The sequence below is a fragment of the Lathyrus oleraceus genome, chromosome 6, assembly GCF_024323335.1.
Source record: "Lathyrus oleraceus cultivar Zhongwan6 chromosome 6, CAAS_Psat_ZW6_1.0, whole genome shotgun sequence".
Lineage (NCBI taxonomy): Eukaryota > Viridiplantae > Streptophyta > Magnoliopsida > Fabales > Fabaceae > Lathyrus > Lathyrus oleraceus.
The window spans coordinates 306,639,200-306,664,272 of record NC_066584.1 but is presented as its reverse complement, the minus strand read 5'-3'; the positions used below and the strand labels follow the sequence as shown (position 1 = coordinate 306,664,272).

The 25,073-nt window shown below is 34.1% G+C and overlaps 1 protein-coding gene across 1 annotated transcript; it reads right to left on the bottom strand.

Annotated features, from left to right (window-relative positions):
• Nucleotides 1-7,511: 7,511 nt before the first annotated feature.
• Nucleotides 7,512-20,734, bottom strand: LOC127096569 (TNF receptor-associated factor homolog 1a). The gene is made up of 13 exons (XM_051035117.1): nt 20,566-20,734; nt 19,752-19,926; nt 18,281-18,392; nt 18,011-18,099; nt 17,828-17,896; nt 17,609-17,741; nt 17,323-17,481; nt 15,170-15,515; nt 14,350-14,462; nt 12,766-12,916; nt 10,389-10,864; nt 10,085-10,286; nt 7,512-9,279 (listed from the first exon to the last, which is right to left on the bottom strand). Exons 2-13 carry the CDS (start codon nt 19,921-19,923, stop codon nt 7,885-7,887), a joined length of 3,417 nt encoding a protein of 1,138 aa, XP_050891074.1. The 5' UTR covers nt 19,924-19,926; nt 20,566-20,734; the 3' UTR covers nt 7,512-7,884.
• Between the last annotated feature and the right edge of the window lie 4,339 nt (nt 20,735-25,073).

Sequence of the window (25,073 nt, the reverse complement as noted above, 5' to 3'; positions counted from 1 at the left end):
GGTTTAGGTTCTATAGAAGGTGGTTGTTCAATGGGCGAATTGGTTGGGCAGTAGGGATATTGAGAGCTTCAACTACATAAACAACTTCATTTACAACTTCATTTGTTGGAAAAATGTCAACCTGTAAGGCAACATCAATCTCAGCACAAACATCACAAAGGTTAGTGTCAGTACAATCATCACATGAGTAAATATCATCAAACCCATATAAAGTTAGAAAACCAGCTGAAAACAAATCAGAATAAGCTTCATCAACAACTTCAGAAAGCAACTCTATTTGAAAAACAGAATTCTCTTCCAATGGATGTTTCATAGCATCAAAAATGTTGAATTTCGCAATAATGTCATCAAATCCCATGGACATGATTTCATCTGCAACCTGTCTAATACCACATATTTTTTTTCTGATTAAAGCAGCTCTTGAAGCAGAGAAAAATCTTTCTAGGAATACTTTCTTCATATTATTCCAACTTGTAACAAATTTGGCTCAAGATAATATAATCAATATTTCGTAGCACCTTGTAGTGAGAATGGAAATGCTCTAAGCTTGACATGATCTTCGGTAATTCCTTGAGGCCTCAATAGTGTAGAATACATAACCTGGAATTCTTTTAGATGTTTATGAGGATTCTCACATGCAAGACCTCTAAACCTTGGCAGCAAGTGTATTAAACCAGATTTCAATTCAAAAGGTGCAACAACTTCAGGATACTCAATACAAAGTGCATTATAATTCACATCTGGTGTAACAAGTTCTCTAAGAGTTCTTTGATCATCCATGTTAAACTCAATAGGAAAAAAACCAACAAAGAATGAGAAAAAACATAACTAATTCAGCAATGGAGCAACAACTAAGAAAATACAGACAATGTCCCTAATAAGCAAAAACAATTGGAATAATGAAAAACGATTAAAATAAAATAAAATAAAATCTGGAAATATCTCTACAAATCAAATGAAATCAAAATAGGACTCCACAAATTTTTTCGGATTTTTTTGAAAATATGAAAACGGAAAATAAATCAAAATAAATAGAAAAATAAGGAATTTCGGATTTTTATAGGGGCGTCCATTATTAAGTTTCTAAATAGATGCTTTTGATCCTTGATTTTTTTTATAATGAATCGACAAAGACCCGGAATAATATGAGACAATTTTCCTAAAACATATTTTTTTTATGTTAAAACGCGAAAAGGCTAGAAAGCAAAAAAGTTATGGCAAGAATGCTGAAATGCAACACTTATGACTCTAATATTTATTAAACTCGACAAGAGTCCTCGGAAACAACGTCAATTTGATCCATTGTTGCACACGGGTCAAAAATGAGTTTAAAAGTGTAATAAAAAGGAAGCGATACTCAAATGTCGATCACAAGGACTCTTGAATATTATAACCAAATGAACAAAAGAATGGGGGGTTTTAAGATTCAAAAAATAAATCGAAGATGATTAAAAGTAAAAGCAAAATTGATAAATAAGCTAATCTACTATATCGATTTCCGACTTACCATCGATTCTTATAATTTCAATTCCGTAGCGAATTCGGTCTCATTCGATTACAATACTGAATGACAAACGCAATTGGTATTATATGATGTATGTTCCTAATTTCTGAATTAAGCAAATGGATTTAAGCAGACGCGAATTAAGCAAACGCAACTTAATCAAACACGATAACTAAAAAGCTACACTAACATGATTATAGTTAAGGATCATACAAATAAATGAATTTAATCAACTTTATCATATAAGAAACAGTCGAATTAATCAAACAAAAGTAATCGAATTAAGCAAACGAGCTTATAGGAAGAATTGAAAAGAAATCGAAATTAAACCGAAATTAATAAAAACTTCAAAGTGGAATTCGAATACAGCAAATCAACTCTTTGGAAATTAGCTCTTCATGGCATTCGTATGCCCTATTCTTTATTTCATGAATTCTGAATAATAAATCCTAAAACAAATAAGTTGTTTAAATAGAGCAAGGGAATTCGGGCCTAATAGCAACCGACCCAAAAAAAAATACAAAATCGGCTCAAAAACTAAGTATTTTCTTAAGTCTGGAACTAAAACGAATTATTCGACCCTTCTTTACTCCGAATCAGCTTTTGACTTCAACATGAAACTTTTAGCTTATCCTCTCAGCTTTCAAACATCTATTAAAACGCGTCAATTTGATTCTCGTAGCTCAAGTTATTATATGCACATTGACAATGTATCAAATAACTGTGTAAGCTGAAAATAATGTATGAAAATAAAATAAAGTCAAAAATAAACTTAAATATAGAAATACACTAAAAGAGTAAAAATAATAGAATAAACGATAGAGTTGCATAAGTATAATAGTAGAATAAGTACATCAAAACACATTGATCACTCTATTAAAAATAAAATATTAAAATATGGACGTTACATTTTCCATTACTAGAAACAAAAGAGTAGCAACATTTATCTAGAGCTGAAATAGAAATAAAATTCCTTCTCATTAAAGGTACAAAAATGACATCTTTTAAAATAAAAAAATGTCATGAAGGTAAAATCAAGGAAACAACTCTTATCTTCATCACTATTATTCTAACTCCATCTCCCACAATGACCTTCTCCCCAACATCACTTGGTTTCCTCGGGCTTATGAATCCCTACAAAGAATTCACGATATGAATAGTGGCACTTGAGTCCAACCACCAAGTATTAGAAGGAACATATACTATATTTGATTCAAAACAAGCTAGAGCTAGGAGTGTACCTTGCTTTTCAAGTTTCTTTTTCAAGATAAAAAAATCATTTGCTTTATGTTCATACTTCTTGCAGTACTTGCCCACTCATTTAAAGAATTTCTTCTTAAAAGACTTATCTTTATGCTCCATATATTGTATTGTCTTTTTCCCTTTCTTATCATCAAAATGATATTTTTTCTTGCGGAAGTTTTTCTTTAAATCCTTTGTTCTTGAGGTACAAACTGAACACTTTGAGTTTTTTTTCCTTTTTCATAGAAGCTTCCTCTTTAGTTACTATGGCTATCATCTCATCCACACAGACCATTCAACTTTTTGGATATTGTAGGAGGTCATCAAAACATCAAATTGGGGAGGCACACCACTAACACCATCATATCTAGTTTTGTCAAATTGTGTGTGTGTGTGTGAGAGAGAGAGAGAGAGAGAGAATCACACTTCTTAGCCTTATCAAAATGAGTGAACTTCTCACCAACAGATTTCAGATAATCATTAGCACTTTCACTTTTTGATATGCTTTGTATAATCGATTTTCCATAGTGTAAGATATCACCTTAAGTCACACTCTGTTAGAGTGTTCCTATTTTTCATAAAGAGTCATATGAGCTTCAATAGTAGTTTCAGTTCTCATAGTCAAGTCAAGATTGGCTATAGCCAGATAAAGGTCGAAAGACTCTTTCCAATCCTCGTAATTGATCACATTCATAGTTTTGACAGAGTTAGAAAAAGAGACTGTCATTGAGTAATAAGTATTCACTAAGCGAAAAATTATGTAATAAAAAATTATTCATCGTATAGCAACCAAATATTTTCTTAATAAAACTCTATCTCATTATGATCTCACAACATAAATACAATAATAAATAATATCTTATATTACCAAAATTCTAATATCAATAAGATATTTAAATTAAACATAAAGTGCCAAATATATTATAATGAAATTACACTAATAAAAATAATACATCGATAGAGTATAACTATTACTAATATATCTAGATCATAAGTACTAAATTTTTTTATTTTAAATTTATAACAATAAAAATATATCGATAAAATATAATTATTAATAATAAATAATTATTATTGCCAACAAAAAATAATTATGCAATTATCATATAAAATTTATATAATTGTATAATCATACAAATTAATAATATTTATTCTTAACAAATATGATAATTTATGTTATATTTATGATTATTCTCAATCATACATAACAACTATTAAATAAATATATTATATTTCTAAAAAAAATAAAGGTACATTCTAACAGATATGATATCATTTAATTGTGATATGCATTATCTCCAAATAGTGATACAAATATATGGGTAAAAACAATTAATGATAATTGTGTGTTACGGAAAGTTGAATAGTACATATACTTTGCCATCAAAACATATGAATAAGAAAATTAATGATACAGTATTCTTGTACTAATAAATTGAAATAAAGAGAAAAATGATGCCAGCCTGTCATATAGGAGTATAATTTTTTGGAACAATGCAAGCCCACGCTCCTTCACGCGCAAGTGGTAAAGTGACCGAATAACTTCATCTTCTTCATCGTGTTTGCACGAAAAATGGATCATACGACTCGGTTTTAAATTCGATTTATTTTATTCAAATCCCAATGCAAGACAACCAAATTTATATTCATTTTAATCGTTTTTAAAAATTAGATTGATTTCACATATTAATTTCATAAATCGGTGATTGGAAAAACAAATTTGAAATTTGAAATTCTTAACTCAAAAGGAAACGAATCGCAATTTCTCGATGAAAACTGAATTAAAATCCTTGATCTTATTTATTTATAGGGAAATGCTCAATTATTATTAGCATTTTTCATTATATCCCTTTAATTATGAGTATTTAAGGGGTTAGATTAAGGGGTTTAGACCCATGAATTAAGGGGTTAGATTAAGGGGTTTAGACCCATGAATTATGACGGTTAGTCTTGCTCCTAATCTCATATCTAACTTCTTAAGTTGGTCTTGAATATTATTTAATGTCGTCTTTTGTTATATTCCTTTAATTTATGAGTATTTAACTTGTCACTCCCATCTTTTATATTAGATATTTTCACGTGATTTTATAATTTTAACAGTGTCTTTGTTAAAAATTTAAATCAAATTATGTATAAAATTTTTTATAGACAATTTAAAAATTTCAATACCATCAAAATTTACAGAAGTGTATTTATAATTTCCGCTATATCGGAATTTTTAAAAATTTTGAGAGTTTGTAATTTTAGCGGTATTTTTAAAAATTATCATATTTTATCATAAATTTCAACCAAAGTTCAATTTTATAAGATTTCAAACGATTAGGATTTTGTCGGTAGTTTTAGACGACTGTTGTTGAGAAAAACATCTCAAAATGTCTTTTCCTCAATTTTTGATTAATACAGAAGTGTACTTCATCGGAGTTGCACCTCCGGTACAGTTTCGGCTTCTGAATGACACCACATCTCTCGCCTCCTTGATATCCAAGTTGAATGAATTATTGTCTGATATCGATAACAGAAAGGTGAGAAAGATCGAGTTTCATGAAGATTTAATTGATACTAATGAAATGATGAAATGCAACCTTATTGAGTTGAAGATCGATGAAGATTTAACACTTATGTGAAGATCATTTTGTCGTATTCTAACTAAGAGACCGATCGAGTTAGATACGAAGATTTCAAGATCTTGTCAAATGTTAAATTATGTTCATCATACATCAATGGAAGTTCCAAAACGTTATCTAATAAAAAAAATTGTGCAGATGTCTGAGTAATGTTACACATAATATACAAATAATACATAAAAATAATATTACATATATTCCTTATTATAAGAGACAACTCACTTTTTAGGTTCATTAAATAATCAATGAATCTAGTCTATAAACTAATCATATACATTGATTATTCAATGAATCTAAAAAATGAATTGTCTCTTATATAAAGGGACGGAGGTAGTAATAATGTCTAAATAGGTCATTTGCGGGCTATATGTGTTGTCCGCGATAATCTAGTAAAAATCTCACCATCTGGATTTACCAAACACGTGAAGTTATCCATAATAACTGCAATCATCTGCATGTGTTGGTTATTGACTCGGTTGGAAGTGGTGGCGGCACGTCATCGACAGGTACCCCAACATCGGAAGGCCTGACCTCATTCGTATGCTCAACTGGTGGAATGATGTGAGGATGTGATACGGGAAAATACCACTCTAAGCAAACATACCCACACTACGAGTCGTGTTGAACCCTCACTACACTACCTCTAATGGTACGACAAGAGCTGATGATGTTACTCTAAAACCGCATGTCAATGCCCACAGATGGAATATCCTGAATTGGTCGTGGGATGCCCTGGACATAACCATATTGTCACAGACACCTCTCAGGCAAGTGTTTAGCGACTAAGATCTCCCGCCGTATATAATCAAAATATAAAGAAAACTCATCAAACTCACAGTTGACTCTGTAACCTATGTATGGTGTCCAGATGACATCATCTATAGTCAATGCATCAAGCCTCCTCCTATACTCTGCAACACCACCGGAACGTGCCTGCTTACCTTCCATCTCCTCGCTCGTATGGCCCCCACAAGGAATGTTGCACCCTCCTCTCATAAATGGTGGAGAAATGCTCGTATATCCAACATTGATATAAGAACACAGACACAACAAATAATAATTAAGAAATCTTATTCGTAACAATTAAATAAGAATTAAGCAACAAATAATAATTTCAAGTATATTTGAAATAGACTCAAATAACCAGAAATATGTCTGGTCTCAAAAGAAGTCGCAACTCCGAGTGTTGTATATAGGATGGTCAACGCAGCGTACCCCCAAGCCTAATCGGTATCGTCAAGGCTACTAAACAGTCACATGTACCGAGCGTCAATACAAACATGTGATTTATCCGCAAAGAGAATAAATGCTACTAGATGTAGCATGTACACCATAGTGACACCTCATACGCCAGTGCTCCAACAAGCTCGTCATACCTATCTTGAAGCCAAGACATACGAAGGTGAGCTCCTTTGTTAAACTCAAACTCCTCCCGCGCAAGGCCTCCTCAATAACTCCTAAATCTCGTACTGCCACCATACATGTAAGCGACTGGCTAATACCAAGAGTCGTGAAGAATCTACCGGCGATGGGAGGATGGAACAATGAGGAGACATCATCCAAAGTGATAGTCATCTTTTCAAACAGAAGATGAAAGGAAGATGTCTCCTTGTGTCATCGTTCAACAAAAACAGTAAGAAGTAATAGGACCACTTCATCAGCAACCTCAATAGCAACATGTATCTCATCTGTCTCGACCACTGAGTCATGAACATCCTGAACTAGCACCTCCTCAGCATGAACAGTCTCAACATCATCTTTGGGTTGCTCGTCTGATCTAACCGCTCAACGTCAAGTGCCACGTGGTCTATAGAATTGCCCATGCTCAGTCAATTGTTTCTGTAGTTGAGAAAAATCAACCTCAACAGCCCTTGTCTGAACTGCCGCTCTATCTGTGGTCTTGCATGTAATGGTGTCGTCACTGCAAAATAATCAGTTTAAATCTCAATCCACCAAAACCTTTAGTTACTATAAAATCACCTCACTCTTAAATAAAACGTAAATAGTACTAATGCAATGGTGACTGCTTATATTTATAGTCCAAGGAAACTAAATTTGAATCTCTACATAAGAACATGTGACATAATGCCTTTTCATCCCCAGAATAAATTAAATGGTGCTTAAAAAAGAGGCACTTAATATATTGAACCATTTTATATAAATTTGAAGAGAACCACTACTGGGTATTGGCAAATGTCTTATTAATATCCATAGCTGACAAGGGTTACAGCCTTGGGTGCAAATTCTAGAGCATGCATCTGAAATGAGAAGATGCATAGTAAACTTGAGTTATGACGACAAAAGGCTTAAAACCTCATTATCATGATTCAACCATAATCCTAGAATGCCAAACTTTCACAAAAAAAGAGCTGGCGGCAAATAACTCAAAATACTCTTTACAAAATATATTTGCTTGTGAAGAAGAGATTACAGCCTCACTCCAATCTAAAGTCCAACATTTCCCCTCATACATTACATTCTTGGCGACCATTAATTTGTGAGCATGCCTTCCCTCTAAGGACCATTTGAAGGCCTGAATACAGTATTATAACCATTGACACCACTTGCCATATTTGAGTAATCTGGATAGTATGGGTAGCCATCATTCTCCGTGTTTCTCATGCCTGCATACAATAAATCAGAACCCGCCACCTGCCATTGGTTTGGAATCATTCCGTCAACATGTCCGTTGACATAAGGCATGCTTCTAACTTGTGGGATGAAATCCCTCAGTGAATCAAAATGCCCATGAGATGAATTATAGCCTCCTCGGAATCCATGATCATGATGGTAACTTTGTGATCGCTCGAGCCTGCAAGAACTGGTTGAGGATCCACGGTCAACATTTGCATCCAAGTCTCCAGGAAAGCTGAATTGTCGATTTAGCGACTGTGACCCATTGCCCAAAGAGTTGAATCCCAAACTTGTCCTGGATGTCATCCCAATGCTATGTTCATCATCAAGCAGGTCATTTATGATATCAAGGTGCGGGAACTCGTCCACCAGTAACGCTTGATTCTGACGCCCAGATGTGCAGGCTGGGAACTCAGTTAACATGTTGCCCATAGATCTGCTATGTAGTGGCCTGTACAAGTCGTGGTTTTGATCACCATTAAGACCAGAGGGTTGATCATACTGCCTGCTTCTGGTCGATTCTCTTTGAGAACTTTCAATCCAATGGTGACCATTCTGTAAAACATCATGTGTTCTCATGCCAAAGGGAACACCAGACTGGACAGCATTGGCATCCATTCTATCAGAGCTCTGGGATAAAAAGATCGATGATGACACCAAGGAAGATGGTTGAGAATAGCTAGGGGATGAGTTTATTCCTGAACATGAGCTCGAATGGGTCAGACTGGCAGCAGTTGATGTCGCAGGGTTCCCCATGATAGCATTTCTGTAGGATTGAGGAATGTAACTATGAGTGGCAGGTGAGGGATCAGGACCCAACCGACCAGCTGCGCTCACTGAGCGAGCTAGTGGGGGAGAAGTTTGAACCATTGAGACCGCAGGAGCAGCTGGCCTGGAACCAGAAACCAAAGGAGTACTTGAAGGTCTTGAGATAGTTGGCACTCTTACTACAGATCTTTCAGTTAATCTTGCAATTGAAGTCTTCTGAATCTCAGTTTTGGACGCAGTTGTAGCTTGCGGTGCAGAGGTGAGAGGGGAGGATGGATCTCTATCAGTCTGTTGGGAGCCACTTAAAGCTGTTTTAGTGACATGAAAAGGATCTAATGTAGCACTTGTCTTGTTTTCTAACTTCATTTGAACAGTAGAGTTTCTAGGAGGACTGATAGGTGGAGAAGGCACAGCTTTCTGTAGACATCCGTTGTCAGTAAGTCTCTCTATCTCAACAACTTTGTCTTGGATGCTGGGTTTCATTTGAAGTGAAAGAACCTCCTCGTCCTATCAATTAGAAAAGAAACAGGGCTTTAGTATAAGATTGAGTATATGAATGTTTTAGTAATGGTACATAAAACCCACATTTAAAGACATTTAGTTAGCTTCATAAATTAAATTGCTAAAATTCTTCAAAAAATGATGAGCCTTCACCTAACAATAAGGCAAAAAACCTTAAAATTCCAACATTCCCTCACGCTTATTACAAAAAATAAATAATCAGAAAATAAATCTATCAAAAATAAGTAAATAATCAGCAAACAATTCATAGATCATAAACAACTCAAGATTTTTCGGGGTGATGGTGGTGTCTAAACATTGTACATCTGTCTAGGCACTCCGAATAACACAAGAGTGGATATATATATATATATATATATATATATATATATATATATATATATATATATATATATATATATATATATATATATATATATATATATATATGATTAGTCCCGGGTGGTAGAAACAAGATGGAAAACACACATCTTTCTTGAAGATGAGTAGTAAATAAGGGAAAACAAGCTGCGCCTTATTTCTAAGACCCTTATTGATGCATCTTTTGAAATTTTGCTCAAAGAGCAAACTACTCTGCGCCTCAATGGTGAAAAAGAAACAGGAAAAAAACTGTTAGGGACTCTAGCTCTCTAAGATGAGACGGTCATACAACATTGAAGAAAGGAGAAATAAAATAGAAAGAAAGGAAAGGCATTTATAATCAGTTAGAAATGCACAGAGATAAGCTATAGAGAAGAACTTTTTTTAACACTTTGACAAGTATTTCCAACAAGAGTAGAAATGAAACAACCTTTCTCACAACATGCTTCTCAGCCCACTTTAACCGATCCTTCAAGGTGATGACAGCACCCTCAGACTCATTTTTTCCAACCTTACCATTTCCAGACTCTTTGTTAATAACCCCAGCATGTGCTGCAGTAACAGATGACTGACTTTTTACTTGATTCGTCCAACCACCAGTGTCACATGATGCTTTGCCTCTGCTCTTACCTCTACAAATAAAAAATGCCAAAGCAAATTAACACTTACGTCATATCATTAATGCCTGTCTACACCAACAACAACAAAAGGAGAACATTAAGCTAAATACTTGCCTGCTAGGTGACTTCTGAACTTTACAATTTGAAAAGGTGTTCCCCTTGTAGGGGTCAGTCATGACTACTGATGGTGGCAAAGAATCAGAAGAACACGTTGAAGAACTATCATCTATCGCCGAGTTGCACCTTTTAGCAGACATTCCATTTTGTTTGGATGAAACACTACTTATGCCATTGTTACTGGCCTCAGTTGGAGGATGAACTTCTGATGCATCAGTGTCCCAATTAATAGGACTAGTATCTCTGTCTTCTGAATCCGGCTGTAGCACTTCAGCGACTCCATCCACAGAGTCAGACACATCAGAAATATCTTCCACGGCATCAGGCTTTTCAGACAGAGTTTGTGCTTCCTCATTAGAATCCATTTTCTCATCAACAGCATTGTCTTCCTGGCTCGTCTCATGCACAGCCATAATAATCCTCTCCTCCCTCGCTTTATCCTTTATTTTTCTATTATTCCGCTTTTGTTTGGCCTAGAGTGAAAAGAAAGGAAAACATGTCAGCAATTAAAATGAAAATCCACCAACAACTCTCTTTACCCCTTCCTTGTACATGGCATGGCATAGGAAAATGAGATGTCAACAGAAAATTTGGGAGTAAAAATTGGATTGAAAAGTGGTTATTGATTAAGAACAAATTTGAGTAATTGTTCCTAAATATTTTATCTGAAAGTTCACAAATCAAACAAAAATAATATGGGTAAGTCTTCTCAGCTTACAAACATACAGATTGAAATTTCAATTATTTAACACTATATGTCCTCAGTTTATTACTCATGCTGTGTATCATTGAAGTTCTACTATCTTTGTTTTTCAAAATTCATTTATTAAGTCATATGGCCATCATGTGACATTAATGGATTTGGATGGCTCTGCTTGAAAAACTTATTTAATGCTTGGGATGCCAGGGATATTATAAAGCTAATACCTTAAAATCCTAGGGAGATATTGTAATCAGTATAAGTCAACAAAACTTCAGATCTAAAACTTCCTCTGGGGTTCTAGAACCAAGTTTCGATGTTCCACTTTAATATCCTACCTTCCTTAACTACTTTCCCACAGTGCTGCATTTTTTCTACGTAGTATATCAAAATGCAATTTATAGGCAGGCAAGGAAGGTAAAGATGCAACAGATCCTAAACAAGCAACTCAAACATAAAAATTGGCAAATCATAAATCTTAAACAAACAAGACCTCACTTGATGTGTGCTTCTATTAACTTTTGGCATTCAAAAAGGATAACAATCAAAATTCTCATGAGAAAGCTTTTAACCAAAAAGTTCCCAAGAATATAAGCAAATTCAAACATGGTATTCACTACAGAAACACCAATAACCAAAGTCTTTTCCCGCTGGGTGGAATTGGTCACATAGATTAAGTTACCTAATGTTTAGCCATGAACTAAATCCATTAAAAATTCGTAATGATATGGCCTAGAGGTTTCCTTAGTCTATTTCTATCACTAATCCTTAGTCTATTTCCTCCATCTGATCAACCCAAAAAAAATGGCATTCCTTATAAACCAATAATGTAAAATTCCATTTCACAACAAGGTTCAATATACAAACTTCCCAGCCATGATAGCTACCACATCAGAAATTAGCTGGCTGACTACATCAATACCATGTCAAAAAAGAGTTATACATTGGCTACATTTACCAAGCCTATCTACTCAATTATTTGTTTGGGGTCTTAAAGAATCTGGGCAAGGCCTGCTCAAGAGGTGAGGATTTTCCAAGACAACTTGACCATATCTCAAGTCGACATGGCGTCTAAACATATCCCTTCATAATCACAATAGGATATCTGAAGCATGGATTACCGTGGTTGGTCCAATAATATATAGATTTTAACACACCGTAAGCCCAAAATTGGACATCTAAAGCATGGACAAATTTGGTGGCACAGAAACAGGGATCTTTACACAACTCGCGCCAAGACTGGATATCTGAAGCGCGGACAAATACACCTGACCCAATAATTAAACTGAGATAGGCTCCGATACAATTTTGAAATTAGACTTAGTTCTAAGTCAATTCCAAAAGTTAGTTTAATAGGTGAAAATGTTCAAGCCTTCTAAGGATAATTGAGCCACAACTCTAATAGGTGTAGGATCTCAACAAATCTAATATAATTGTCACCTATAACACTTTTTCCTCTAATAATATTCAGCACTGGAACTTATTAGAATCATTTAATCTTGCCTCTATTGACTTCTAAAATCATAATATTAACAATGTCAGAGAATTGAATTTCAGTCTGCGACAAATAGTCAAAAAAATTGTTAAGAAAACAACATAATAAATTAGCATATGTGAAATCAATATTTAGATATGTAAAGATTCCTTAACAATGCAATTTCAATCTGTAACAACCTGTTTTTTCTTTGACTTCTTTTCCCTCTCATTGACTCCACGTTTTGTTTTCTGATCATTTTCAGCTTGCCATGATGCCTCTTCTTCACGAATGAGTTCTTCTTGTCTCTTTAGGGCAACAGCTTCCTGATAAGCAACCTCAATTTTGTTGCTGCACCCATGACATTAGGAATTAGGATTTCTAACTAATTGTATTCAATACATATATGTAAAAAGAACAAATAGAAATAAGTTGGTGCAGTCGTAGTAGAAGGGTGTGCTTGTTTCATGGATACAAAATATATTCCTGGGAATTTGAGATTGGAAATAAAAATACCTATGTTTGTTAGAAGGGAATACAAAATTGTTCCCAGGAAAAAACTATGCCCCGGAAAAAAAAATCCCATGTTTACTGGATTTCTAATCCCCTCTCATAAGGGTGGGAATCTTATATTCCCGGCGGTTACTATCAAAATTTATGTAAAAATAGTTGGTTATCCCCACTACTACACACTATTTCATTTTTATAATTACTTTTTATCTATAATTATACTATATTATTAATTAAAAAGAATTTAAAAATAAAAGATTCCCGGGATTTTAAGATACTACCCAAACACCTTTTATAAAAACTTATTCCTTGGAATGTTATGCCTGGAAAACTATTCCTGGGATTAATTTTTTATACCGTGAAACAAACGCCTCCGAAGAAAAAATATGCCTTCTTTAATTCCTAGATACATTATTAAGAGCTTCTAAATTTTTCATTCATCCCAAATCATTAGTTTTCTTGTAAAAATGAAATTCCACATACTTTGTAACAAGATTACTGCATATTCATTCATAACCATTGAAGATGTGAGGCACAATAGAGGAAATCAATTCTCCAGTCATACATCGAAAAAGTACGTAAGCATATACATATATTTTATTTTACATGGGAGGTGATTAGTTTGATCCTTTGTAGATCCTTAAGTTCCCCATATTGAACACTGATTAACACCTAATCTTGACAAACTAACAAACTAGGACGTGCATCTCAACTTTCTACAAGTATTCCCTCTCTAACTCAGGCCCTCATTGCATGTCAGTGGAGAGAATTTACAAAAATACATTTAGTTTTTCATAATAAAGTAATTATATGCACTACATTTTCTTGAGGATAAATCACCAGGGAACCCAAATTTATAATTACAACACTATCTGAAACAATTGGTTTCAAGCTACTGTAAGCAAGTAAGCAAGGATTCATATTGAAGCTTTAGGGCATAGAGTCATTTAGGGCAAACAAGAACGTTATTATCTATGAAAGATCATGTACCTGATCAAGATATGAACAGATAAACTTTTACAATTCCAAATGTACATGGAAACCAAAAACCATGGAAGTACATGGGGAATCCAAAAGAAACGGCCAAACCATGGCAATACCTTGAAATCGCAAAGGAGCTATCCATGCATTAACCATTTCTTACAGATTACTGATTAAATTAGTGGAGTCTACTTCCCCATTATACCCAGACAGATAAAATTCCGTAGTGTATAAGCATGCCATTAAGTTGAGAAACAGAACAAAACTAATTACAAAAGTATTGTTTAAGTTACCTGAATATATGGGCAAGGACAAATATTTCCAAAGTCCTGCGCCCTAATTCTGTGAGACGCCTTTCATCACGCTCCATTGAATCTTTATTGAAATCCTCCCCAGAGTTTCCATCCTGTAAAAACACGGGAAACAGGTTCTTAGCAATCAAAAGGATTCCAAAACTATAAAGCCAAAAGGTGCCATATATACCATAGCCCTTTTGGTACTTATAATAATAACCTGGGCTACTAAAGATACCATTCCAGATGTCAAATATATGCCTCAACTATCAGTAGGTTAGATTCGTTTCTTTTTAAAATTATATAGGTAAAAATGTACACTACCGTTAATTCACATCAGATATATAACATCCACGAGATTTGGTTTTAAAAAAGGCAACAAAGCCTAAATTGAATTCATGCTTGAAAGGAAATAGTTCAGTTAGTGGTGAGCAAATAGTTAAAAATACACTATCGAAGCTATCAAGCATATGCAATTTTAGAATAACTAACTAATCCATATTTGAACCCATTATTAGTTTATAGGGATGAAAAATTAGATGGCCAGCTGATTAAGAAGAATTGAAAAACCTCAATCTAGACATACTCGATTCAGAATACAGTATCCAAGTTTTCAGTATAACTTTTTTACAGATTTCAACAAATTGGCATGACTTTGATCTACTCTTTTATTCAAAACTAAGTCCTCTGAAAATCCCTTGCCAAGGTTCCATTAATACCATCACATGTCAATTGGGCCAATGCTGATCTATATCACCGTCTATTAGGTGTCAACATATAAACCCTTAGTTACTTTAATAAACATTACTCTACAGCTTACCTTTGTACGATTTTGAGGACCCTTTTCATCTTTTGGAGGGAGTGGTTCTATAGCAGCCCTTTCAAGAAGCGGTAAAACATCATCCACCAGTACAAACATGTCTTTTTCCACGCGGACAATAGGTGCTGTTATTTCTTCAGAATCCAACAATTTTACCAAACCTTTCTTGCTAGTCTGGCCCTCAAGAGCCTTCAATCCACTATACAAGGAATCCATTACCAAAGTAGAAGTGACTTCTTTCTCAATAAAAAAGTGTTTCACTACGACTTTTAAAATCACATCTGTCTTCTCCCTAGACATTCGGCGCCTAGATGTTTGGTCAATGTCCCTCCAGAAAGCAAAGAAACTGCATATTGAAAATTACTGTTTAATCAACTTATAAAATCAGGCACCCACAACCAAGGTTGTCAAAATCAAGAGTTAAAGCAAACTTGTTTGTTTATGCGAAATCGAGTAATACAAGTTTAACTTATTAAAAAAATATATAAATGACAGATATATTTATATCATACAAATAAATGCACAAGTTTAACTCATTAAAATAATGTATATATGACATATATATTTATATCATACAATATATGCATAAATAATTCAAGACTTCAACTTAATTATAAAGTAAACACTGACATGACCAAAATTCAACTAACAAAAAAGAAAAGGAGCCAAATGTGAAGACTGAGATGAAGAAAAAGATTAAAAAATAATTGTTCAAACATTTTCTGTGATTTTACCAGAGTTCACTACAAGTTCATCATCCCAATAAACTCGGTTTCATTTCAGAGTTTACTAAAATTCGAGTTTAACGTTGAGTCAACTCAAACTTGGCTACCCGAGTTCACTACAAGTTCATCATCCCAATAAACCAGGTTTCATTTCAGAGTTTACTAAAATCCGAGTTTACAGCCGAGTTAACTCAAACTTGATACCTATATTCATGAACTCGTATGACAAATTGACTCCACAAGCTAACTTGAGATTTTAGCAATCTTGCCCACGACTTAAAGGTCTGACCATAGTCACACACAGTTTGCAATTTGTTTCAGTTCGTGGTACAAATTCGGGCATGCAGTACGCAACTCTCAAAGAATTCGATACATGGGGGTATGCATAGTTGGTATGTTATTTGGATTCGTGGAATGTTATTTGAATTCGTGGTACATTCAAATGCAACAATCCATATATTATAATTAAAAGAATTATTAAAGATAAATGAAATAAATGATGAAAAAAATTAAAATCCCTTTAAGTTCCACGGTTTATGTTACTCACGGTTTAATAGCATTAAATTAGTTTAAATATTTCGGCTTTAATAGCATTAAATTAGTTTAAATACGTTGGCTGTATTAAGAGGCTCATTGGTACATTGAATTTTCTGAATTCTTCCAGAATTTTCATTAACTGGTTCGCTGCGAATTACTACCTGTTCGCGGCGAATTACTACCTCCGCTTTAAAATGACTATGGTTTAAAGTTTTTGCACAATGATTAAGAAATACAATGATATTGTCGAAAAATATTACACTTTTAATAAATTAGCCCTATTAATGCATTGGAAGTAAGTAACAATCATTTCTACATTGAAAAGTGAGAATCATAATTATTTTAAAACAAAACTTATTTGTTAAAACTACAGTCGTACGGAGGGAGTATGTAACTATGGGTCTGACACAAGTAGTAGCAATGGATACTAACACATTCATTATTTAAATGGGGAAACAGTGTCATTGCAATAAATATGAAATGGTAATAATTTAAAATCAGATTTAATTTCTAAAAGGGTATAATTTCATAATACATAACTGGGCAAAAACAGGCTGTTGTTATAATACATCAAACCATGGTCAATGATTTGATTTAACAAAGGAACTCAACCACTTCTGTAACTTTTCTTCCCAAATTGTCCAATCTTTACCACCTTTCTTGATTGTAAAGGAAATAAGTCAACCCAGAAATAGATTTTTTCATGTTTTTTTTCATATTTTTTTCATGTAGATGTATGGAGTGCTATTATTAATAGGGGGTGTCAAAGAAAAATGTAAGGATCCTTTATTAGGCGATGCTTTGGTGCAAGATAACAATTACAGCATACATCATGTGACAAAATAGATTATGCATAGTATGTCAGAAGCAAGACAGTTTTAAACAAAGTACCTCGACCACCTAGCTTTATCCTCAATCAACTTCCCAAGCTTGCTCCGTCTTTCCTCCACAAAACGCCGACAAATTTGTTCTACATTTGTCAAATATACCCTAACAAGTTCCCTCCTATAATGACAATCAAGGCAACGGAAAGGCCTTTCTGATTTCTCCCTGCATCAACAACCAATAAAAAATACAATGTCACGCATCTGAATTAAAAGCTCCAGGCTAAAGTGCAAACAAGATAGGCATGTCAATCTCTGGGGTCTTAAATAACATGAAGTTAAGAACGGAATACCTGATGACTTGAACTTGAGCTTTTATTATCAAATTGTCAGAAGTGTCAACAAATCCGTCATACACCTTTGACAGCTCCATAAATTTTTTCCATCCCCAGTCATGCTCCTTCTTCCAAAATCGGTGCAATGTATCTGAAAAACTCAAGAACAACTAATGAGTAATGATGATAGAAAAAATCGTCATCTCCGTTATTTAAGCCAATTATTAGATAACAAACCAGAATATTTTGATTTCTTTGGGTCTTTATTGACCACAGCTATTGTAAATTGTGCAAAATGACTCCATCCTGTATCATCCCAATGAGAAAAGGGAAAATAAGTCAAATACTAACAAGCTTTAGTATGTAAAAGTTAAAACTAACAATTATTAATGTAAACTGAGAAACAAGTTATTGATTTACCTGGAAGAAGCTTGTCATGATTAGCTACACACAGAAACAGCGAGAGATGATTGCATACATCACAACCTTGTGGATAAATTAAAATATACCTGCCAATAACCAAAGAATGATTAAGTTGACAAATCAAAACATAATTTGGTCTGTGATGTCTTGATAGAATTAATGCTACAGGACCACAACACGCTCATGCGTACAAATAGTTCTAAAAGAGTAAGACTGTCAATCAAAGTGAAGCAACACATTTCCATAAGTTCATCTAGACCCTCATACCATTTGTAGCCTCCAACCTCAAATGCATTACTGCGAAGTTCCCTTTTGGTAATCTGGGAAAACTTTTCTATCTTCCATGTATATTTCCCATATAACTCAGAAGGTTTTGGTCCTACAAGGAAAAGAAGTAAGAATTTTAACATTTTTTATCAAAAAAATTTTACAATCAACCATGGCTCGTCATGAAAGGATCGAGAATCAGCTCAAGCTAAATTTAAAAAGCAAACACTTGGAAGAGAATATAATCCAATTGTCCATGAACAAGACACAAGTTCCTGCTGAATTCCCCCACTCCAGCCTAGAAAAGGTGTTTTTAAGAAAGTTGGCAGAAGAAGGTAACCTTTAATGCAACAGTTGAAGTTGTTGCCAAGTGAGTGACGTGACTAAGAAATTGTGGGTTCGAATATGTAGAATCAGATTCTCTATAAAAGTTGTCCTCTGTGACAGGAGCTTTAAAGCACCAGATTGCCCTTTATGGAAATCAGTGCAAAAGAATTACCTATCTTATTATTATGCCTTGCCTTCATACAAAAGTTGAAACATAATTACATCCATTCATTTGGCAAGCTTACTGGGCACCATAAACTAATAGTCTGAGAAATTTGATGATCTATTAACCTCACTAGAAGTCTTGCACAGAGGCAACTGAAACAAATAACAGTATATATCCAAGCTATGTTATCAATCTCGGATAGCGGCGTGGCGCGGCCATCTCCAAAAATGGAACTGGAGCGGGGGGAGCGGAACGGCTGATATTTTAGTGACGCGGACACTAATACAGTTAATACTAATGAACACATAATTTTAAAAACTAAAATAAATTAATCAAAATTTATGAAGTATTCATATTTAGAAATACAAGTCATAAGTCTTAAGCTAAACATTCTTGCAAATGCCGATATAGCTCAATAAAATAACCTTGCTATCCTTAAAAAAAATTGGGTAATATCATATACGGCTGACGCAGCCAGAGCGGCCATGTAAGAGTGGCGTTGTTCCGAATCCAATCCCATAATTGTGGCTGTTCCAGTTGAGTCACCCATTTGTGACGGAACGCCACGGTCTGACGCGGCTTTCTTGGTTTTTCTTTTCCATGCCGAGATAACGGTCGGAATGACCGAGTTTAATAACATAAATCCAAGTAATAAAAACAGGATGTATACATTAAGATGAGTTGACAATTAATTATCTATCTGTTTTTATCCCCGCAAATCAGTGACACGCTAAACCACTAAGTATATGTGTGGTATGGCATCACGTTAAGCAAACGTACGGCCAAAGATACACGTCAATGCAAAAGCTACAATTTGTCGTTTCGTCTTTTCGCATTAAATTTCAATTTAAACATGCATCTATGGTTGCAAACACGTATCCAAACATAGTTAAGTTTAATAAAGAGAAAAGGTGTCAAATATTGTCACACAACTAAACATCTAACTCAAGTAGAATTAAACAAAGAAAATAAATTTACCACCATCATCTTCGTCAGTGTCCCAGTAAGGCGGAGAAGTAGATGCAATTCCATTCTCCACCTGCTCAGAAGATCTCCATTCCGCCAATGCTTCCCCGGTACAAGTCTGCCCACGTGAAATCTCCTCCACAGACTTACCCACTCCAGACTCCTCACTCAACACCCCAGCCATTCCCTGATCAAGAAATATTTCAGTAACACTCCCGCAGTATAGTAATCACTTGTAGAAACTAGAAAGCCTACACATCATCCCTTAAACCCCACATTGTATAAAACGATGTGTATAAAAAGACAGTAAATCATTCTTTCTACAAATAATAATAAAATAAAGCATTCATGCTTGGCCTATCAATTTCAAATAACAAAAGGAAAGACGCATTGTCAAGGAAAATTGACAAGAAAAGAACAAAATCAAATAACTATTCTAAGCTATCATTCCATTGGGAATTTTAGAAAACACAAACAAGAAAACAAGTCATAAATAAAAATAAAAACCCTAAAAGTAAAAACGGATATTCAAATCAAAACAAATTGAAACAAACCCGAATTACAAACTAGATAAACCAAAGCACAACGAGATTGCAGAACCAACTCAATGAAGCCAAATTACAACCAAAAAAAACAGACCTAAAAAATTCACAACAATAACAAAAATCAACGCCGAAAACAAAAAGATCCTGGGCAATAATTACCGGAAACAGCCCAAAGAAAATATTGAAATCGAATAAATGGCTCAATAAGATAAAGAAAAGATTGAAAAGTATTGAAGAGAAGTGGTTAGGGGAATGGAGGAGATGATGAAAGTGGATCGAACCTGGAATCAAAGAGTAGCGGTTGTTGTGAAAAGGGTAGAATCCAAGCCCTGAGATTTTAGAGAGAGAAAGACGAAGTGAGGGAGAGAAAGAGAGAAGGGTTGAGCAGCAACAGAGAGCAGAGGCATAACCCGAAACGAAATTATTATTTTACAATTTTTTTTGTTTTAATAGAGAAAGTTTCCTTTTTGATTTTATTTTATTTTATTTCAATCAAATATATTCCCCGAAAAATAACCAAAAACGTGTTAGATGATATGCAGTTAACATATACTCAGATTTATCATAGTATCAACTCAATCAAATTTTGATAGTCTTTTTTATTATTGATCTTTGCAAATTTTGATACTCTTTTTATTATTGGTGCAGGTCGGTTTGTTTTAGTTTTGAGATAATATGATATCTAAATCTAATGAATTGATTTGGATTAGATTTACAAATTTTTGTGATAAAATTCAAATAAAACTAAATAAATTGGTTTGAGTCTAATTTACATTAATTAACTTTTTTTTAAAAAAAATTAATAAAGATGATATATAGAGAAATAAAAAGAAACACAAAAGGTTGGGGCTATACCAAGACCCATTAAAAAAGACACTAATAAAAGACATTTCAAACCTATTTTTATAAAATATTGTCTAATGCCCAATGGAATCTCATCAAAAAATGTTAAGGATGTAGTTGTGAGGCATATATTAGTAAAAAAAAAAATATGCACAATTATTTCACTTCCTAAAATATGAGATAAAACAAAAGTTAAATTTACAGGATACGCATATTTACATTCCAAAGGTTCCTTAATTGTCATGGAATCGTGAAGGAGTTAGATAAAGCTTGCACAATAAGAAGAGAGTCAGTTTCTATCCAGATTCTAGATCAATGTTTTTCTTTAGTAATTTGGATAGCTCTGATGACAGCCTGTCAATAGATGTTGAGAAAGCACCATCACAATTATATTTGAGTCAACCTTAAAGGAGGAGGTTGTCAAATGATCTCTTTGATAAAGGGAGCACGAGGCGGCTGGAGTGAAATATCAAAGGCTTTAAGCATAAGGAAGTCATCCATGAAAGTAGTGGCACAAAGATTAGTGTTGTTTCCAGTGCGAGACATTTGAGTCTTGATACTAGCTATAATACTACTTATTATATAAGATTTGTTCATAAATCTAAAGGCACTCATAGCATTCCATATGTCATTTATGATGTGAACAATGCCAAAGTTGATAACGAGAGAGCTTTTAGGGGAGCGATTACCAATCTTCCATAAATCCTCCAAGTTGGTCGGATAGTGATTATCATTAATATTTTGGCAGAACCAAATCCAAAGGCGTCCTGCATAGATGCAAGAGAAGAAAATATGCTTTAGAGCTTTAGAACTGGATCTGCACAGAGAACAAATATAGGTTATGTTACACCCCATGTACATAAGTTGGTCATCAGTAAGAAGTTTCCCAAGTATTAATTTCCAAACAGTCGTAGCTTTAGAATGAGGGGTCTTCTTATTCTAAATATGTTTAGTCCAAGGCATCAAGGTAGAGGTAGTAGATTTGATTAAGTAAGCCTTTTTCAAACAAAGGGTCCCTGAAGAATCGTGAGGCCAGATTAATTGATCAGCAGTTTCACTATTTAAAAAACAAGCATGGGTAATTCTAGCCAGCAAGAAAGGAAACAAGTTTGAGGAAAGACTTGTTGATCATTTAAGAAAAAGTCAAAAACTTTTCTATAAATGTTGATGCCTTGTGATTCGAGAAATTCCAAGCTTGTTTCAAAATGAAGAGGTTGTCCACACCAATTATGTAATTAAAAACTAATGTTAGCTCAATTGCCCATAATCCAACTGCACTGACTATTCAAGAAGTTCAATTCAAATTTGATGTTAGGCCATATAGAAAAAAAAACTGTGATAGTTAATTTTTCCAAAGGATCTTATAATTCTCGCATTCATAAGCTTGGCCTAAGATTCGTCACTAGCCATCATGTCTCACCCAAGCTTCAAGTTAGTTGCCTCATTTAGCGACAAAAGGGATCTAATGCCAAGACCCTCATTAGCATAAGAGGAGTAAACTTTTTTTCAAGAGATTGTGACCATTTTCCTATAGTTGATATCACCGCTCCATATAAAGTATCTATATGTTATTTCAATAGTTTTAAGAAGAGAATTAGGCCAATAATATATTATGAGATAGCGCATGATCATGTTTTGAGTGGTTGATTTAACCAACAAAACTCTACTAGCCATGGTGAGCATAGATTCTTTCCAGGCAGAGAACTTAGAAATGATTTTGTCAGAAATGGCCTGCAAATAAGAAGCTTTTGTTCTGCCTTTGAAGATATGCACACCCAGATAAGATAAAGGCAACCTACCAATAGAAAAACTTGTCATTCTATATAACCTATTCATTTTACGAGTAGACAGAGATTTGTTATATATAGTGGACTTTGTAGTGCTAAAAATTTGACCCGAAGTTGTGGAATAAGAGGTGAAAATTCTAGTTAGAACATGGACTTTGATATTTTACATGTGCAAAATATGAAGATATCATCAGCATAGAGGGCATGTGAGGGAATCTTGATGTTTCTAGTTCCATTTATCAATTGAAGCTTTCCATCATTCATAAGCTTAGAAATGTTCCTATTGAGCACATCCTCAGCCAAGCAAAACAAAAGAGGATACAAGAGATATCCTTGTCTCACCCCTTTTTTACAATTAAAATAGCCCTTCAAGTCACCATTAACTGCAACAACGAGATTAGCAAAAGAAATGGTGGTATTTATCTAGCTACAAAAATTACCACAAAAACCAAATTTCTTGAGAGTGTTGTCAATGAAATTCTAACTTAAGGTATTGAATGCTTTAGAGACGTCCACTTTTATAGCTATACTACCACCATTAGACTTGTGATCAAGATGATTGACTACTTCAGAAGCTAAACAGATACAATCTTTAATGTGTCTCCCCTTGATAAAACCTATTTTCTCCATAAAAATCAAGATAGGCATGAGGGCATCTAATCTATCAGCAATGATCTTTGTGATAATTTTAAATTTTAAATTTGCTAGAGCAATTGGCCTAAGCTGATCCATGGCATTTGCCTCCTTAGATTTGGGGATAAGAATAATAGTGTTGGCATTGTAGTTTGGAATTATCCAACCATACTTACAGAATTGGAGAATGACCTTGTAAACGTCATTTTCAATGATCTTCCAATAAGTTTGGTAGAAGAAACCACCCAAACCATTTGGCTCAGGAGCATTATTGTTCTTGAGATTGAAAACTTCCTCATTATAGGGTAGCATTGTGAGCATATTATTCATATTTTCATCAACCATATTTAGGATGACTTCCATAATATGATTTGTGATTTGGTTATTACCTACAAAACATAAATTGTTAGTAAAATATTGCATTTCATGATTAGCCATCTCAGATGAGTCAATGATGATGTTATCCCCATTTCTCATATAAGTGATTAAATTTCTATAGTTCTTGATCTTTGCCAATCTATGATAGAAAGCAGTGTTTCTATCACCCTTAATGTGCCATTTAACTTTGGACTTTTTGTGCCAAAAAGATTCTTCTTTGTCCAAAATTTCCTCCAACTCCTTCTTGGCATTAATCTCTTGAGATATGAGAGTATCATTGAAGCCATGATTGCTTATTTGAATTTGGATTTTATGGAGATGATTGTTAGCATTAGTTACCATGTTGTGAATATCACCAAAAACATGTGTTCCATTATTTTAATTTGGTCTTTAGAATCTGAAGCTTCCTAGTAAGAATGAACATAGGACACCCACTACTTGTGTGCTCCAAATAGTATTGATGAAGTCATGACAGTTCCCATGAAGAGCCCACATATTATGGAATTTGAATTGACATTTGAATCTATAAGAGGTGAAACTTGTTTCCAACATAATATGCACATGGTATGACCTGATTTTAGGAAGAGTGGAAACATGCACTTATATACTGGCAATAATCCAACTTTTGCAAAAATCCATATCAAGTTTTCTTTCAACACTACCACTGTTGTTCTATCATTATTCCAAGTGAAGAAAGCTCTGTGAGTGAGAAGATTAACAAGACTGTTGTTTATAATCCAGTTTTGGAAGTCAAATAAGTGGGCTATGTTCGGGGAGCATCTACCTCCATGCTTATGAGCACCTAAAATTGCATTGAAGTCTCCTATAAAGGTCCAAGGGAACTCGTTATCATTTTGAACATTTGTTAGCTCAATCCAAAGGTTTCTTCTATGAACATGGCTATTAGAAGCATAGATTGCTACAACCCCAATTTGAGTATTGTTTTAATCAATCTTAAAAGAAGCAACTTGATATGTGATATTAATGATGTGAGGATTTATGCCACTTGTACAGATACACCACAACTTAGGTATATTGTTGACTTTATCATTGAGAGCAAAAAAATTCATCACAAGTCTATCAAAAAATATGTAAGGAATATTTTCAACCTTCATCCAAGGTTCAACTATAATGCATAAATCTGGATT

What these genes read in the sequence shown, in the direction of transcription:
- LOC127096569 (XM_051035117.1), bottom strand. Translation starts at nt 19,923, where the DNA reads ATGGCTGGGGTGTTGAGTGAGGAGTCTGGAGTGGGTAAGTCTGTGGAG. An exon ending in GTCCTTGCCCATATATTCAG is followed by an intron (nt 12,917 to 14,349) that starts GTAACTTAAACA and finishes TCATGGGTGCAG; the next exon opens with CAACAAAATTGAGGTTGCTT. An exon ending in AGAAGCATGTTGTGAGAAAG is followed by an intron (nt 9,280 to 10,084) that starts GTTGTTTCATTT and finishes TCTAATTGATAG; the next exon opens with GACGAGGAGGTTCTTTCACT.